The 16,005-nt window shown below is 42.5% G+C and overlaps 1 protein-coding gene across 1 annotated transcript; it reads left to right on the forward strand.

Annotated features, from left to right (window-relative positions):
* The first annotated feature begins 1,406 nt into the window (after positions 1 to 1,406).
* On the forward strand, positions 1,407 to 14,450 carry LOC140478614 (extracellular calcium-sensing receptor-like). The gene is made up of 5 exons (XM_072571831.1): positions 1,407 to 1,688; positions 2,589 to 3,422; positions 4,224 to 4,451; positions 13,333 to 13,456; positions 13,543 to 14,450. Exons 1-5 carry the CDS (start codon positions 1,422 to 1,424, stop codon positions 14,448 to 14,450), a joined length of 2,361 nt encoding a protein of 786 aa, XP_072427932.1. The 5' UTR covers positions 1,407 to 1,421.
* Positions 14,451 to 16,005: the final 1,555 nt, after the last annotated feature.

The raw sequence follows: 16,005 nt of genomic DNA on the forward strand, positions 1-16,005 counted from the left end.
TAACCGGCTGTTCCATTTTTCTAGTAGAAAAAAAGCTGCGGCCGACCTTACAGACGTCTTTAATGCCAGAAAGCGCTCTAAAAAAGTGGATAGAGAGTGAATGCCTCACTTTATGTGAAAGAACATCACTAAAGGCCATTAAGTCTTCAACATTACCAATATGGATACGCACTTCCTGGTCAGGAGCAAAGCAATGGCATACCCAGTGGAATGAGTCAGTTGTAGCTTCTCAGGCTTCTCAACCCTATTGGAAGAATGGTGTGAAACTTGAAAGGGTTCAGAAAAGGTTTACAAGGATGTTGCCAGGGTTGGAGGATTTAAGCTATAGGGAGAGGTTGAAAAGGCTAGGTGCTGTTTTCCCTGGAGCGTCGGAGGCTGACGGGTGACCTTATAGAGGTTTATAAAATCATGAAGGGTAAATAGCCAATGTATTTTCCCTGGGATGGAGAAATCCAGAACTAGAGGGCATAGGTTTAGGGTGAGAGGGGAATGATATAAAAGAGAACTCAGGGGCAACCTTTTCACGCAGAGGGTGGTGCGTATATGGAATGAGCTGCCAGAGGAAGTTGTGGAAGCTGCTACAATTGCAACATTTTAAAAGTCATCTGGATGGGTGAATAGGGAGGGTTTGGAGGGATATGGGCCGGGTGCTGTCAAGTGGGACTAGATTAGATGGGATATCTGGTCGGCATGGACGAGTTGGACGGAAGGATCTGCGCTGTACATCTCGATGACCCTACGAGTCAAATCGTGAAAGTTGGTGGGCGGAGGGTTGGGCGGGGGTGTAGAGTTGAGCAACTTTTGCTTTGGAATAGGGTGAAGTGGGGGAACTCGGTTGGCGTGTGTCGTCGGGTTTGATAAATAAAGGAATACTGGATGTTGTTCATTTTGGGGTGTTGGTGTTAGTGCAGTCCGGAAGTTAACCGGATTCCAGTGTGTCGGACCGCGAGTAATGCATGCAGAATGCTGAGGTAACAAGAGGTATGGGTCTGCAGCAGCCTTGTCGATCAGTTGACGTTGAAGCCATCTGTACTTGGGGCTGCCCTGGCTGGTTTGACACTACGGGTGACGACCAGACTTTTGAAAACTTGCAATCACTACATTAATCAGGGCAAATAGCGGGACATGTGGCGGGTAATCCGCTCACCGAAATTACCCGTTGGGCTCGTGATCATGGGTTCCCAAGTACCTCTTTCCGGTAAACTGCAAGTTCCAGCCTAAATCTGTTGGTCAGAATTTCTGTTTCTATGGTGATTCTCAATTGAGTTGAGGCCGGGGGTGGGGAGGGGGGAGGGAGCTGGTGCGGTATATCTGGAATATCTGGGTGAAAGTCATCCACAAAGTTTGATGTTGAATTAAATATGCACATAATTTTCTTTCTCATCTCACCATGCAGTTTTGACATCTCAAGCTTTCGCCTGATGCAGACCATGATTTTTGCTATTGAAGAAATAAACAGGAGCAAAAATCTACTTCCGAATATCACTCTGGGATATGAGATCTACGATGACTGCTCGACCTCCGCGATAGCGTCGAAAGCAGCGCTAGTTTTGGTGAATGGAGAAGAAGAACTAATTGAGTACCCAGATTGTAAAGGTTCTTCCAATGTTGCAGCCATTATTGGCTGTGATATATCCACCTCATCCATTACAGCCGCAAGGACAGTTGGAGCGTTCGGAATTCCGATGGTAATATTTCAAGTATTTGAACTGCACTTTTACAATGCCGTTAGAATCGTGGCCCGACAGTGTGAATAGATGCCAGTTGGAGCATGGAGTGGACGCTGACACTCCGAAGAGCATTCCACCCTCTCCCAGCATTTATAGTGCCGACCACCTAGCATGCAGAGACCTGGATAATGAGGGGGCAATTTAGCATTACTAATCCACCTAACAGCGCATCTTTCAATTGATGGAGGACAGCAAAGCAACTGGAGTAAACTCACAACGACATGGGGAGGACGCGTAATCTCTAACCAGTCACCCAACGGTGTCATCGAAACCGGTTCCCTCGCACAGTGATGCAGCAGTGCTAACCACTGAGCTTCCGTGCCACCCAAAATGTAATCAGGGTAGATTTTTTGTGTATTCCTGATTTTATTGAATTCAAATATTATTATTTGCTATAGTGGGATTTGTGGATATCACGCATATCTATTGTTATATCCCCAGAATCTACTTTTGTGGTTTGCTTATCTCCGGATATTAGAACCATGCCGCAACCTCCTGCGTTTGGCTTATGAGTGCACTGCCACAACGTGTAGCGACACTGCAGTCAGAGGAATAGGGGTTATTTCAGACTATCTTTAATATGCTAGTAGAAAGGTCCATTGCCAGAACGCTGAAGGAAGATAGTTCCCACGCAACCACGGTGTTGATGATTATAAATTTCAGCTTCTCATTTGTTGTCTTAACAACTCTGCAAAGGATTTATTTTGTTTGATTACTTCCAACAATCGGAGGTAAGATTTGACATTGCGGTAATGTGCAAAAATAAAATTAATTCATAATGAAAATCTTGACGTGCGTTTAAAAAAAATCCAAATGCAGTGAAGGAATGTTTTCATATTTTCACGCTTTTCGTTGCAGATCAGTTACTTCTCGACTTGCTCCTGTCTGAGCGATAAGCAAGAATACCCGACTTTCTTCAGAACGATACCAAGCGACAAACATCAGTCCAAACTTCTCGCTGAACTTGTGAAAACATTCGGCTGGAATTGGATTGGGACGGTTAGAAGTAACACAGATTATGGGAATTTTGGGATGAGAACATTTGTTAAAGAGGCTCAAAAAATAGGGATTTGCATCGCGTACTCGGAATCGTTTCACAGAACCGATTCTGCCAAGAAAATTCATAAAATAGTGCAGGTGATGAAAGAGGCGACAACAAAGGTTGTGGTTGGATTTCTGCATGGCACCGATATGCGAGTGTTAATTAAGGAGATATTGCGCCAAAACGTAACGGGGATACAATGGATTGGAAGTGAAGGGTGGATTACAGAAGATATATTTTCACCTGAAGAGAGAGTAGGGTTTCTCACTGGGGCCATTGGTCCAGCCACCCGTAGGACAGAAGTAGCCGGCCTCAGAGATCACCTTCTGAAAATTCATCCTTCTCGGTTTCCTGAAAGCGTTTTTGTGAAGACGTTTTGGGAGACTCTATTTTCGTGCTCTTTAACAAAGGGCAACGAGACAGAGACTCGAAGTTCTACATTCCAAGTGCGGTCATGCACAGGGAATGAACATTTAAATGGGTTGGAAAATGCCTATCTTCCAGCTATCATGGACGGAAGTTCCTACCATGTGTACAAAGCGGTTTATGCTGTCGCACATGCACTTGACGATATGCTATCCTGTGAAGAAGGCAATGGCCCGTTTATGAATAATGCTTGTGCTCACATTTCAAGATTTCAACCCGGGCAGGTAGGAAAATATTTAATTTTGTTTCAGATACAGCCCACTAACGCCTTCAAGCATGAATGTGTGTGCTGTTCGACTTTTACTTGTAGCTTTTTTAAGGCTCCCTTTTCGCAACCAATCTTATTTGGATGGACCCAATGTTTCCCTCAGAGAATGAAAGAAAATCACACCAATAGCGCAAATCTGTTCCAATATAAAATTTGGATATGAGAAATATTGAAAATTCGCTTAAAACAGAAAGTTGGTATCAAATCGAATAGGATGTCCTTGCAAAGACCTCCAAATCCGTAAGCCCTTCAGCAGCATCCTACAGACAAAGAGGGGCTTGTGAAGGTCAGGCATTGCTGTGATGTTGAAAGCAATAAATACCCTGTATAGTTCCCAATAACATGCCACAAATAACATCAGAGTATCGGTCCTAGTTTTTGTTCTGCAGTAGATAGTGGCGAGTTTCAAGGTGTTGTTTGGGCCTTAATCCTCAGTGGAATGCTTAATTTGAAACATGTCCTTCCAACAATTCAGCAGTCCCTGGCAGCTATTCTGCGCTGTCAGAAAAAAAAACCTCTTTATTGGATCTAATGTCCACATTTTCTCAAACAGAGCGATTCTGAGTACGAGGATCAGAAACTTACAAAAATAGAGGATGGATCTCTAAGCTTTATTTGTTTCCCTCCAGATGACAGTTTGTGATATCATTCCTTTCCAACTTCAGTGTTCATTTGCTGAAATGAGTTTAAATGAATTTTAATGTATGGATTCAGCTGACGGCCAAAGATCTACATGTCTTGCATTGTTTTCCTGTAGCTGCTGCATTACCTTCAGTTGGTAAATTTCACTGCTAAGACTGGAGAAGTCGTATATTTTGACGAAAATGGTGATCCAGTCCCGACGTATGACATAGTAAATTTACAAATGCGAACGGAAAGTTCACTTGAAATTGTAAATATTGGATACTATGAAGGTTCAGCGCCAGAGGGAGAAGAACTTGTCCTGAATACCGACGATATCATGTGGAGCTCCACTGATAAGCAGGTATGATCCTTATGATTTGCACTGAGAAATCATGGCAAAAATTGAAATTTATATGTGAAAAAATTGGAAAGAAGCTGCATGGCTCTTATGTATCATTAGTCCATGAGCATTACAGGCAAGGCCTTATTTTCCCTTCTTATAGCTTTACATACAACCGAAGAGTTTTCTAGGCTATTTCTTTTCATCTTAATTCTTCCTCTACCAGTAAAAGCATAACGCTTTGCTCCTGCTTTTCACAATGAGTATTCTGTACAGTTCAATAGGTAGGAATGCAGTTTTCATTCTCCACTTCTGATTGCCTTTTTGGTTGCAAAACATCTGACATGAAATAAATCATGTTTTTGTCAATATTTTGGATTCCCCCTTTTAATTCCTATCTGGAAGTAAGGATATTTCTGTATTCATTATGTATATCGATTCAGAGAGTTAACAGCCAAGAAGACAAATGTCTGGACTCAAAAGAGTTGGCTCTGTTTCCTCATCGTAGATATTGATAGACCTGCTATTTTTCTCCAGGAAGTTCTGTACCTGTTAGTTGTAGCCAATCGTCAAGTTTGTTTTCTTTCCAAGTGGTGAGCTGATAGGAGGATTTTAAGATTATGAAAGGCCTTGATGGAATTAACATACAGAAAATACATGCTCTTGAATTAATAAATATGGTTAACACACCCATGGAACTATAGGAAAGGAAAATAAATACAGGCCTTGCCAGTGATGCTAATGATGCATAAAAACACATACAACTTCTTTTCATGCCTCCAATATTCTCATCCAAATCGTTTATATGAACAACTGTGGAACCAAGATCTTTGTGGTACACTGCTGGTCATAGGCATCAAGTCCGAAAGACGACTCTCTAGCACCACATTCAGTTAACTATTATCAGGCCAATTTTGTAGCCATTTGGCTAGCTTTCACTGGATTTTGTGTAAACTAACCTTACCAGCAGACTACCATGCAAAATCTTATCAAAGTCCTTAATAAGGTCCATGTTCCCAAATGTTTACCTGCATCTATCTTCATGGTCAAGTCTTAAAAAAAAACTCAATCAAGTTTGTAAGACACAATTTCCACCCACAACGCTATGCTGACTACTCCTATTAATTCCTTGCTTTAGCAAATACATTTAAGTCTTGTCTTTCAAAATCCCCTCCACCAACTTACCACTGACATCAGGCTCACCAGCTGACAGTTACTTGGCTTTTCCTTGTAGCCTGTCTTAAATAATGGCAGAACAGTAGTCCCCCTTCTGTCTTTCATCTCCTCATCCTCGGCTGTTGATGATACAAATATCCCCAATAAAGGGCCCATAATTTTTTCCTTCATTTCCCAAAACGTCCTTGATAGACTTCATCACCTTCTGGGGATTTACTTACCTTTCCTTATTTTAAGACTTCCAGTACCTCTGCTTATGTAAAGTGGACTCTATGCAAGTCATCATTACTTATTTTCCCAAATTTCTGAGCTTCCATGTCTTTCTTCATAGTGAATACTGACATGAAACATTCATTTCGGATCTTACTAATCTTCTGCAGTTCGTCACATAGATGGCCTCAATGATCTTTAATGGGGCCTTTTCTCGTCCTAGTTATTCTTTTACCCTTAATATACTTGTACAATTTCTTTGGATTCTCATATACCTTATCTGTCAAGATTACCTGATGCCCCGCTTTTGCCGTTCTGACTTCTCTCAAGTGTACTCCTACACTACCTATATTACTGAAGGGATTAAGATGATCACAGCTGTCTGTAGGTGACATATGCCTACTTTGTTATATTGACCAGTACCTCAATATCTCTAATCATCCTATTTTTGCTTATATCTGCCAGCTTTGTCCTTTATACTAACAGGAACATACTACCCCTGAACTCTCAATAATTCACCTTGGAGAGTTCCCCCCTTGGGACTCATTCCTTTACCTGCAAGCAGCCTACCAAGTTAACTTTTCAAAGTTCCTGTCTGATACCATCAAAATTGCTCTTGCCCCAGTTCAGAGTTTTAACTTGTGGGCCAGGCCTATCCTTTCCCATAACAATTTTGAAGCTAGAGAATTATGGTCACTGGTCCCAAAGTACTGCCCCACTAACATCTCAGATTCTTGCCGTACCTTATTTCTGAAAAGGAGGCTGACTTTTGTCCCTTCTCTAATGGGACCATCTACATTTTGATTGAAAACATTTTCTTGAACAAACTTAACAAATTTCTGCCCATCCAAGCCCTTAACCCAATAGCAGTCCCAGTCCGCTTGGGAAGTTAAAATCCCCTTCTAATACAACCTTATTATCCTGACAGCTATTTGCGATATCCTTACATATGTGTGCCTCAATTTCCCTCTGACTACTTTGCAGCCTATAGTACATTCCCTTCAAAGTGATCAACCCCTTCCAATATCTCAGTTCCATCCATATATCTTCACCGGACAATCCTTCAGGAATATCCTCGCTCAGTATTGCCTTAATGTTTTCTCAAATCAGGAACACCATTTCCCTTCCTCTCTTGCCTCTCCTATCCTTCCAAGGGATTTGTACCCTGAAATACTGAGCTGCCAGTGCTACCCCACCCTCAGCCATGTTTGTGCAAGAGTTATGACATGCCAGTCTCATGTTTAATCCACATCATGAATTCATCTGTCTTACCTCTCAGGCCTCTTGCTCTGAAATTAATACATTTTAATTCACCAATATTTTCTCGTTCTCTGCTTTGCTCTTGCCTGCCTTGTCCATGCAACCTGCTCTCTTTAACTTCTGCCCAACATTAATCTCCTGTTTTGTCTTCCTACTACTTAAGGTCGTACTCTCGTGTCAGACCAGTTTAAATCCTGCTGAGTAGCTCTCGCAATATCAGCCCATCAGGATATTGGTCCTCCTCCAGTTCAGGTGTGATAATACTCTCTTACACATGTCACGTTGACCCCAGAAGAGATCCTAATGTTCCAAAAATGTTAATCCCTTCCCACTGCACCAACTCTTCTGCCACACATTCTTCTGACCTATGTGTTATTCCTACTATCACTCGTACTTGGCATGGGGAGTAAGCCAGGTATTACTCTCACCGAGGTCCTTTTTTATGAGCTCTGGCCTACTTCCCTGTATTCGCTTAGCAGGACTTCATCCCTTTTTCTACATATGTTTCTGTTACCAATATGTGTAATGACTTCAGGCTGCTTACACTTACCTATGCGGATTTTCCGCAACTACTCTGAGATGCTCTTAACCGTGGCACTAAGGAGACAACACACTATCCTAGAACATCGCCGGTGGCCACATAATTATCTGTCTGTGTCACTGACTCGATTAACTATCACAATTGCTATCACAACTATGATGTTGTGGCCATAACGGAGACAAGGATTTCACAGGGGCAGGAATGATTGCTGGATGTTCCAGCGATTAGATGTTATAAAAAGAATAGGGTGGAAGGTAAAAAGATGAGGGGGTGTAGCATTGTTAATTAGAGAGTGCATCACAGCTGCAGAAAAGATAGTTGTTGGGGACGGTTTGTCTGCCGAGTCAGTATGGGTGGAAGTAAGTAACAGGAAAGGAACAGTCACTTTATCACTTTATTTGGTGCTTTCTATAGACCCCCCCCCCCCCCACCACCACCAATAGCAGCAGAGAGATGGAAGAACAGATGGGACAACAGATCTTTGAAAGATGCAGATGTAACAGATTTGTTGTTGTGGGTAATTCAACTCCCTGATATTGATTGGAACCTCCTTAGTGCAGATGATCTGGATGGAGCCGATTTTGTGATGAGTATCAGGAAGGATTCGGGACTCAATATGTAGATGGGCCGACGGGGGTGGGGGGAGGGGGTGGGGGGTGGCGGTGGAGGTATGTTGAGAGGCCATATGCATTTGGTGCTATGCAACAAGCCAGGCTGGGTGTTGGATCTCTCAGTGGGAGAGCATGTTGTGACAGTGATCACAACTGCCTCATGCTTACCATAGCCATGGAGAGGGATAGGAGCAGACCATATGGGAAGGTACTTAATTAGGGGAGGGATTAGACAGGAGCTTTGGAGTATAAATTGGGAACAGTTATTCTAAGGGAAAAAAACAACAGAAATATGGAGGCTATTTAAGGAACACTTGTGAGTGTTGGATAACTTTGTCCCACTGAAATGGGCAAGAAATGATAAGATGAAGGAGCCTTGGATGACAAGAGAAGAGGAACTTCTCGTCAAGAGGAAGAAGGAAGCATAGTTAAGGTTAATGAAGCAAGGATCTGGCACACCTTTAGAGGATTACAGTGTAACTAGGAAAGATCTCAAAAATTGACTTAAGAGTGCTAGGAGTGGGCACGAGAAAGCGTCGGCAGGAAGGATTAGGAAGGCATTCTAGTTTATGTGAGGAATATGAAAATGGTCATATTGAGGGTAGGGCTGCTCAGAGATAGTGAAAAGAACTTGTGCCTGGAGTCTGAAGAGGTTAGGGTGGCCCAATTTAGTTTTTTGCTTCAGTATTCACTAGAGAGAGGGACTTTGTTGATAATGGGAACGTCATGGACCAGATTACTAGGCTTGAACAGATTGATATTTTAAAAAAGGTGGATGTGCTGGAAATTCTGGGAAGCATCAAGAAAGATAAGTCCCCATGGCTAGACCTGATATATCCAAGGTTACCACAGGAAACCAAGGAATAAGATTGCTGCGCCTCTGGCAATGATATTTGCATCATCACTCTCCACGGGAGTAATACCAGGTGATTGGAGGGAGGCGAATGTTGTTCTTCTGTTAAAGAAAAGGGATAGGGAAATCCGTAGGAATTAGTGACTAGTCAGTCTTATGCCTGTGGTAAGCCTGGTACAGAGAGAATTCTGAGAGATAGGATTTCTGACTATTTGGAAAACATAGTTTGAGTAAAGATAATCAGCATGGCTTTGTGAGGGCAGGTCATGCCTCACAAGCCTTATTGAGTTCTTTGAGGATGTGATGAGACAAGTTGACTAAGGTTGAGCAGTGGATGTGGTATATATGGATTTCAGTAAGGCATTTGATAAGGTTCCCCATGATACACTCATTCAGAAAGTTAGGAGGTTTGGGATACAGGAACATTGGTCTGTGTGGATACAGAATTAGGACATAGAACATCGAACATTACAGTGCAGTAGAGGCCCTTTGGCCCTCGATGTTGTGCTGACCTGTGAAACCAATCTGAAGCCCATCTAACTGATACTGCTCCATTTTCATCCATATGTCTATCTAATGACCATTTAAATGTCCTTAAACTTAGCGAGCCAACTACTGTTGCAGGCAGTGCGTTCCATGCCCCTACTATTCTCTGTGCAAAGAAACTATTTCTGACATCTGTCCTATATCTATCACCCCTCAATTTAATGTTATTCCCCCTCGTGCTAGCCATCACCATCGAGGAAAAAGGCTCTCATTGTCCACCCTATCTAACCCTCTGATTATCTTATATGTCCCAATTAAGTCAACTCTCAACCTTTCTCTCTCCAACGAAAACAACCTCAAGTCCTCCAGGCTTTCCTCGGAAGACCTTTCCTCCATATCAGGCGGTATCCTAGTAAATCTCCTCTGAACCCTTTCCAAAACTTCCACATCCTTCCTATAATGTAGTATATGCAATGGTTGGCCGAAAGAAGATAGCACATGGTAGTGATGGAAAGCATTCTGCCTGGAGGTCAGCGACCAATGGTGACCTGCTAGGAGCTGTTCTTGGGCCTCTGCTCTTTGTAATTTTTATAAATTACTTGGATGAAGTAGTGGAAGTGTGGGATTATTAAGTTTGCCGATGACATAAAGATCGGTGGTCCGTACATTGTGTCCAGGGCTGTTGTAGGTTTCAACAAGACATTGACAGGACGCAGAGCTCGGATGAGAAGTGGCAGATCGAGTTAAACTTGGATAAATGTGAAATTACTTATTTTGGAAGATCGAATTTGAATGCTGAACGCTGGTTTAAAGAGAAGATTCTTTGCAGTGTGGAGGAAAAGCGGGATCTTGGGGGTCCACATACATAGATCCCTCAAAGTTGCCACCCAAGTTGATAGCTGAAAATGTGTTGCTGGAAAAGCGCAGCAGGTCAGGCAGCATCCAAGGAACAGGAGAATCGAAGTTTCGGGCATCAACCCTTCTTCAGGAGGAACAACATTCTTCAGTGCTTTTCCAGCAACACATTTTCAGCAGCGCTTTTGTAGCAACACGTTTTCAGCTCTGATCTCCAGCATCTGCAGTCCTCACTTTCTTACCCAAGTTGATAGGGCTGTCAAACCGGTGCGTGGAATTTTGGCTTGCCTTAACAGGGGGATTGAGTTGAAGAGCCCCGAGGTTTTGCTGCAGCTCTATAAAACCCTGGTTAGACCACAATTGGAATATTATGTACAGTTCTGGTCACTTCATTATTAGAAGGTTGTAGACGCTTTAGAGATGATGTAGAGGACATTTACCAAAATGCTGATTGGATTGAAGGGCTTGTCTTATGTAGAGAGGTTGAGGGAGCTAGAGCTTTTCACACTGGACAGATGAAGAGATGTACAAGGTAGTGAGAGGCATAGATAGAGTAGACAGCCAGAGACTTTTCCTCAGGGCATACATGGCTGTCACGCGGGGTCACAATTTTAAGGTGATTGGAGGAAGGTATGGTGCAGATGTCAGAGGTAGTTCCTTTACGCAGAGAGCTTTGGGTGCGTGGAATGCACTGCCAGTGTTGGCAGTAGAGTTAGAAACATTTGGGACATTTAAGCGACTACTGGACAAGCACATGGACCGCAATGAATTGAGGCATATGTACGTTAGGTTGATCTTAGATTAAGGTAAATGCTTGACACAAAATCGTGGGCTGAAGGACCTGTTTTGTGCTACACCATTCCATGTTCTGTGTTCTAATAGCATGCGTGGACTCTTCCATACCCCGCTTTACAGCAGAGCCAGAAATGGTGCCAAAACTTTGGCTGCTGTAGCCAGCTATTTTCCCCTTATGTATTTGCACAGACCCCAACTATATCCAAGACGATAAAATTGTTGAGAGGGGGATAGCCATACGAGACTCTTCTACTATCTGCATTGTTGTCACTTGTCTTCCTGACTATGCCTGCGGTGTGACCATTCTCTCAAGCTACTCCGAGATCTCCCACATCTGACAGATAGAGCATACCACTCACGCCATCTCTACCCCATTAACAACTAACAGATTTCTCGGGGTGGGGATGAGGATGGTGAGTGGGTGTTGGGGGGAAGGCCTCTGACCTAACCTTTGCCTTGTAGCAGCTCGCCCTCCTCAACAAAGCCTGGTTTTCACCTAGATACGCTCTTTTATCGAAGCAGTAATACGACTAAAACAAAGCAGTCCCTTGCAAAAATGGCCGGAATAACGTAAGGCCTCCTTCTCCCACTCAGCTAAACTCCCACATTTAGCTCAATTCCCAATTTTGCATTCTCTTGCAGGTCGCATTTTGTGTTGGGAGCATTTTAGGTCCAGCATTTATATTATACCCTGCCAACCTACAAAGACCAGATCTAACCAGTTTACGTAATTAGCTTAATTACGTGAAGTGGCTACAGTACTAGGGGAGCTCGTTTAAACTCTCCTTAGGCCTGAAAGAAATTAAAATACAATTCCTAACTGTCCATCGTTCCCTTTACTTTAGATTGTAAGATTGCAAAAGATGAAGTTTCATACTCTTAAACTCACACACTAAGCTTAATTCCATGCGTTTGCATTCTCTTGCCAGTTGTACTCTGTGTGAAGAGAGGAAAACTGCTTTGGGTGGGTTTCTGTCATCTGTAGTCAGTGTTCATTTAGAGAATGGTTTAAGGCATTCGTAGATAACAGACGATAATTACCTTTATTAGTTTAAGAGAGAAAAATAAATCCATTGCATTTACAAGCATGTTTCACTGATAGGTCTCAACTTTACATTATCGACACTCCTACCTTGTTATGAAATATGTTCTTCAAATAAGTGGCAACTGTTACTGAATACAATCTGTGTTCACAACGACCAGTTCTTCAAAAACGATTTGCAATGCAATCTTTAAGTTGATCACAGCATCAGGGTTGATATTTACACTGGAAGGAAATTAGTGGTGATACTGCAATCCAACTGGCAATCACTTTTCTCTTCGATTTTCCACAACCGTTGCAGGAACATTCAGAATGTTAATTGTGCAATGTATTAAAGCCATGTTAATCAAAATGTATCTTTGATGCATTCACTTGCAAGTCATAACCAGCCTCTGCACTAATAGATTTTGTCTAGCAGAGCAACATTTTTGATATTTTTCCTAGTGTTAGATATTTACAAACAATAACAAACAAGTGCACATCAAATTGTACTTCATTTTAAAACAAAATATATGTTAAGTAAAATGGCAGTTGTCATTGCAGGGCTTCATAAAAGTTCACAATGATCCGTGTGAGTCGTTAGGCAGAAAACGTTTTAAGCCGAATCATTGTCAAGAAAACATTCTTGTATCTTCTCCTACAAGTACCACAGCCAGCTGGTGCTGGTACATCTCCAGCGTTGTTGGCAGGAGGTTCAATGACTTTGATTCAACGTGAATGAAATAAGAGCAATAAATTGTCAAATCAAAGTTGTGTGACTTGGAGAGCAACTTCCACCGGCAGAAGATTAGCCAATCCTGGAGCGAATGAACCAGATTTAAAAGGCAACACCCAGAGAATTGTTATGATCTTAAATGCACTGCTTGAGGGAATGGTAGCAACACATCGAACAGTCAACATTAAAAAGACTATTGGTTCAAGATTTGAAGGGGAAAACGTACAGTTCACAGTGGAAGAGTAGGCTTCCCGGTCTTGCAGTATACCTCTCTTCATGGCAAATTACGAATATTTCCATGTGTGTTACGCTGTGAATCTATTATGTGGATAACATGGCATTATTTCCTTTGTTTTAGATTCCACGCGCTCTTTGCTCAGAACCTTGCTCTCCTGGAACAAGAAAGGTCAGCAGGAAAGGTCAGCCAATATGTTGTTTTGATTGTGCAGAGTGCGGCGATGGTGAGATCAGCAACACCACAGGTATGCATGAACGCGGGACCGAATACCATGTTAGCTTGTGACAATATCATTTTCGTAATAAAAGGAAGATTCTTTCATTCTTTCAGATTCCATCGATTGCGTAAAGTGTCCATTGGAATACTGGTCGAATCAGCAAAAAGATCGATGTGTTCCCAAAAAGATTGAATTCCTTTCCTTTCAAGAAGTTCTCGCCTACGTCTTAGTAGCACTTGCATTAGTGGGCGTGTGCCTCGCACTGGGTACAGCTGCTGTATTCTATCGGTATCGGGAAACTCCTATAGTTCGAGCGAACAATTCGGAGCTGAGCTTCCTCCTTCTCTTTGCCCTAACGCTTTGCTTCCTGTGCTCACTTACCTTCATTGGGAAACCGACCGGATGGTCCTGCATGTTGCGGCGAACTGCATTTGGAATTGCATTTGTTCTCTGTATTTCCTGTATTTTAGGGAAAACTGTTCTTGTTGTGATCGCTTTTAAAGCAACCCTTCCCAACAACAACTTGATGAACTGGTTTGGACCCATGCAGCAACGGTTAGGCGTGTTCGTCCTTACATTTCTTCAAGGTTTAGTTTGCACAATCTGGCTCCTTGTGTCACCTCCCTATCCAGTGAAAAACATGGCGTATTATAGAGACATTATTATCTTGGAATGTGACGTGGGCTCTTTAAAAGCCTTTTATTTCGTATCCAGTTATATTGGTCTTCTGTCCATTGTATGCTTCCTGCTAGCTTTTCTTGCCCGGAAACTTCCAGATAATTTCAACGACGCGAAGTATATAACTTTCAGTATGCTGATCTTCTGTGCTGTTTGGATCACTTTTATTCCGGCTTATGTCAGCTCTCCTGGAAAGTACACGGTGGCTGTCGAAGTGTTTGCTATTTGGGCGTCAAGCTTTGGTTTACTTGTTTCCATTTTTGCTCCGAAATGTTATATTATCTTAGTGAAACCGGAGAATAACACAAAGAAAAACATGATGGGCAGAGGGTCTCCACTGTAGTTCTTAGCTTCCTCTCTTTCTTCCCACAATATGTTCATTCTGGAAATTGTTGTTGCAATGTCAATATTCCTCGATGAATTATAAATTTGCATCCATTTTCAATATATTTGTGCTTTTTTTTCTAATGAATACAAATGTAATTTATTTCGACATTGTATCAAGGTTATGAAGGCTATTTTGTAGTCTGACGCATTGGCGGCCTTTCATGTTGGTCTGGATATGAATTCCATGCACAAGTTACACTCTTTACGTTGGCCTTACTATTCGTTCGTAATCATTTTCATTTAATTTATTAGTTGGAGTAATTTTCTTCTCAGACTGCCCTTTTATGATTAGCAGATGCACATTCTCCCCATATAATAGACTGTATTTTTGGAAGGAGTAACAGGAATGTAGACTAGTAGGCTACTGGTAAGATTCTTGGTAGAGTAGATGAGCAGAGGGTTCTCGGTGTCCAGATACATAGTTGTCAACCAGGTTGATGGGGTTTTTGAAGAGGCGTAGAGTGTGTTAGCTTTTATTGATAGAGGGACTGACTTTCGGAACCATGAGATCATGCTGCAGCTGTACAAAACTCTGGTGTGGTAGCACTTGGAATATTGCGTACAATTCTGGTAACTGCATTATAGGAAGGATAGAGTCATAGAGATATACAGCACAGAAGCATACCCTTCGGTCCAACCGGTCCATGCCGACCAGATATCCTTACCCAATCTGCTCCAAACTGCCAGCACCCAGCCCATATCCCTCCAAACGCTTCCTATTCATATACCCGTCCAAATGCCATTTAAATGTTGCAATTGTATCAGTCTCCACCACTTCCCCTGGCACCTCATTCCATACACGCACCACCCTCTGCGTGAAAACGTTGCCCCTCAGGTCTCTTTTATATCTTTACCCTCTCACCCTACACATATGCCCTCTAGTTCTGGACTCCCCGACCCCAGGGAAAAGACTTTGTCTATTTACCCTATCCATTCTGCTCATGATTTTGTAAGCCTCTATAAGGTCATTCCTCAGCCTGTGACGCTCCAGGGAAAACAGCCCCAGCCTGTTCAGCCTCTCTCTTTAACTCAGATCCTGCAACCCTGGCAACATCTTTGTAAATCTTTTCTGAACCCTTTCAAGTTTCACAACATCTTTCTGATAGGAAGGAGACCAGAATTGCACGCAATATTCCAACAGTGGCCCAACCAATGTCCTGTACAGCCACAACATGACCTCCCAACTCCTGTACTGAATACTCTGACCGATAGAACAAAGCATACCAAACGCTTTCTTCACTATCCTATTTACCTGCGACTCCACTTTCAAGGAACTATGAACTTGCGCTCCAAGGTCTCTTTGTTCAGCAACACTCCCTAGGACCTTACCATTAAGTGTATAAGTCCTGCTAAGATTTGCTTTCCCGAAATGCAGAACCTCGCATTTGTCTAAATTAAACTCCATTTGCCACTTCTCAGCCCATTGGCCCATCTGACGTGGAAGCTTTGGAAAGGATTCAGAGGAGATTTACTAGGATGTTGCCCTGGTATGGAAAGAAAGTCTTACAAGG

Source organism: Chiloscyllium punctatum, chromosome 6 (assembly GCF_047496795.1).
Source record: "Chiloscyllium punctatum isolate Juve2018m chromosome 6, sChiPun1.3, whole genome shotgun sequence".
NCBI classification, from domain to species: Eukaryota; Metazoa; Chordata; class Chondrichthyes; order Orectolobiformes; family Hemiscylliidae; genus Chiloscyllium; species Chiloscyllium punctatum.

Coding starts and splice junctions, on each gene's coding strand:
- LOC140478614 (XM_072571831.1), top strand. CDS start 1,422: ATGCAGACCATGATTTTTGCTATTGAAGAAATAAACAGGAGCAAAAAT. Junction 4,452..13,332: donor GGAGCTCCACTGATAAGCAG/GTATGATCCTTA, acceptor CCTTTGTTTTAG/ATTCCACGCGCTCTTTGCTC. Junction 13,457..13,542: donor TGAGATCAGCAACACCACAG/GTATGCATGAAC, acceptor TCATTCTTTCAG/ATTCCATCGATTGCGTAAAG.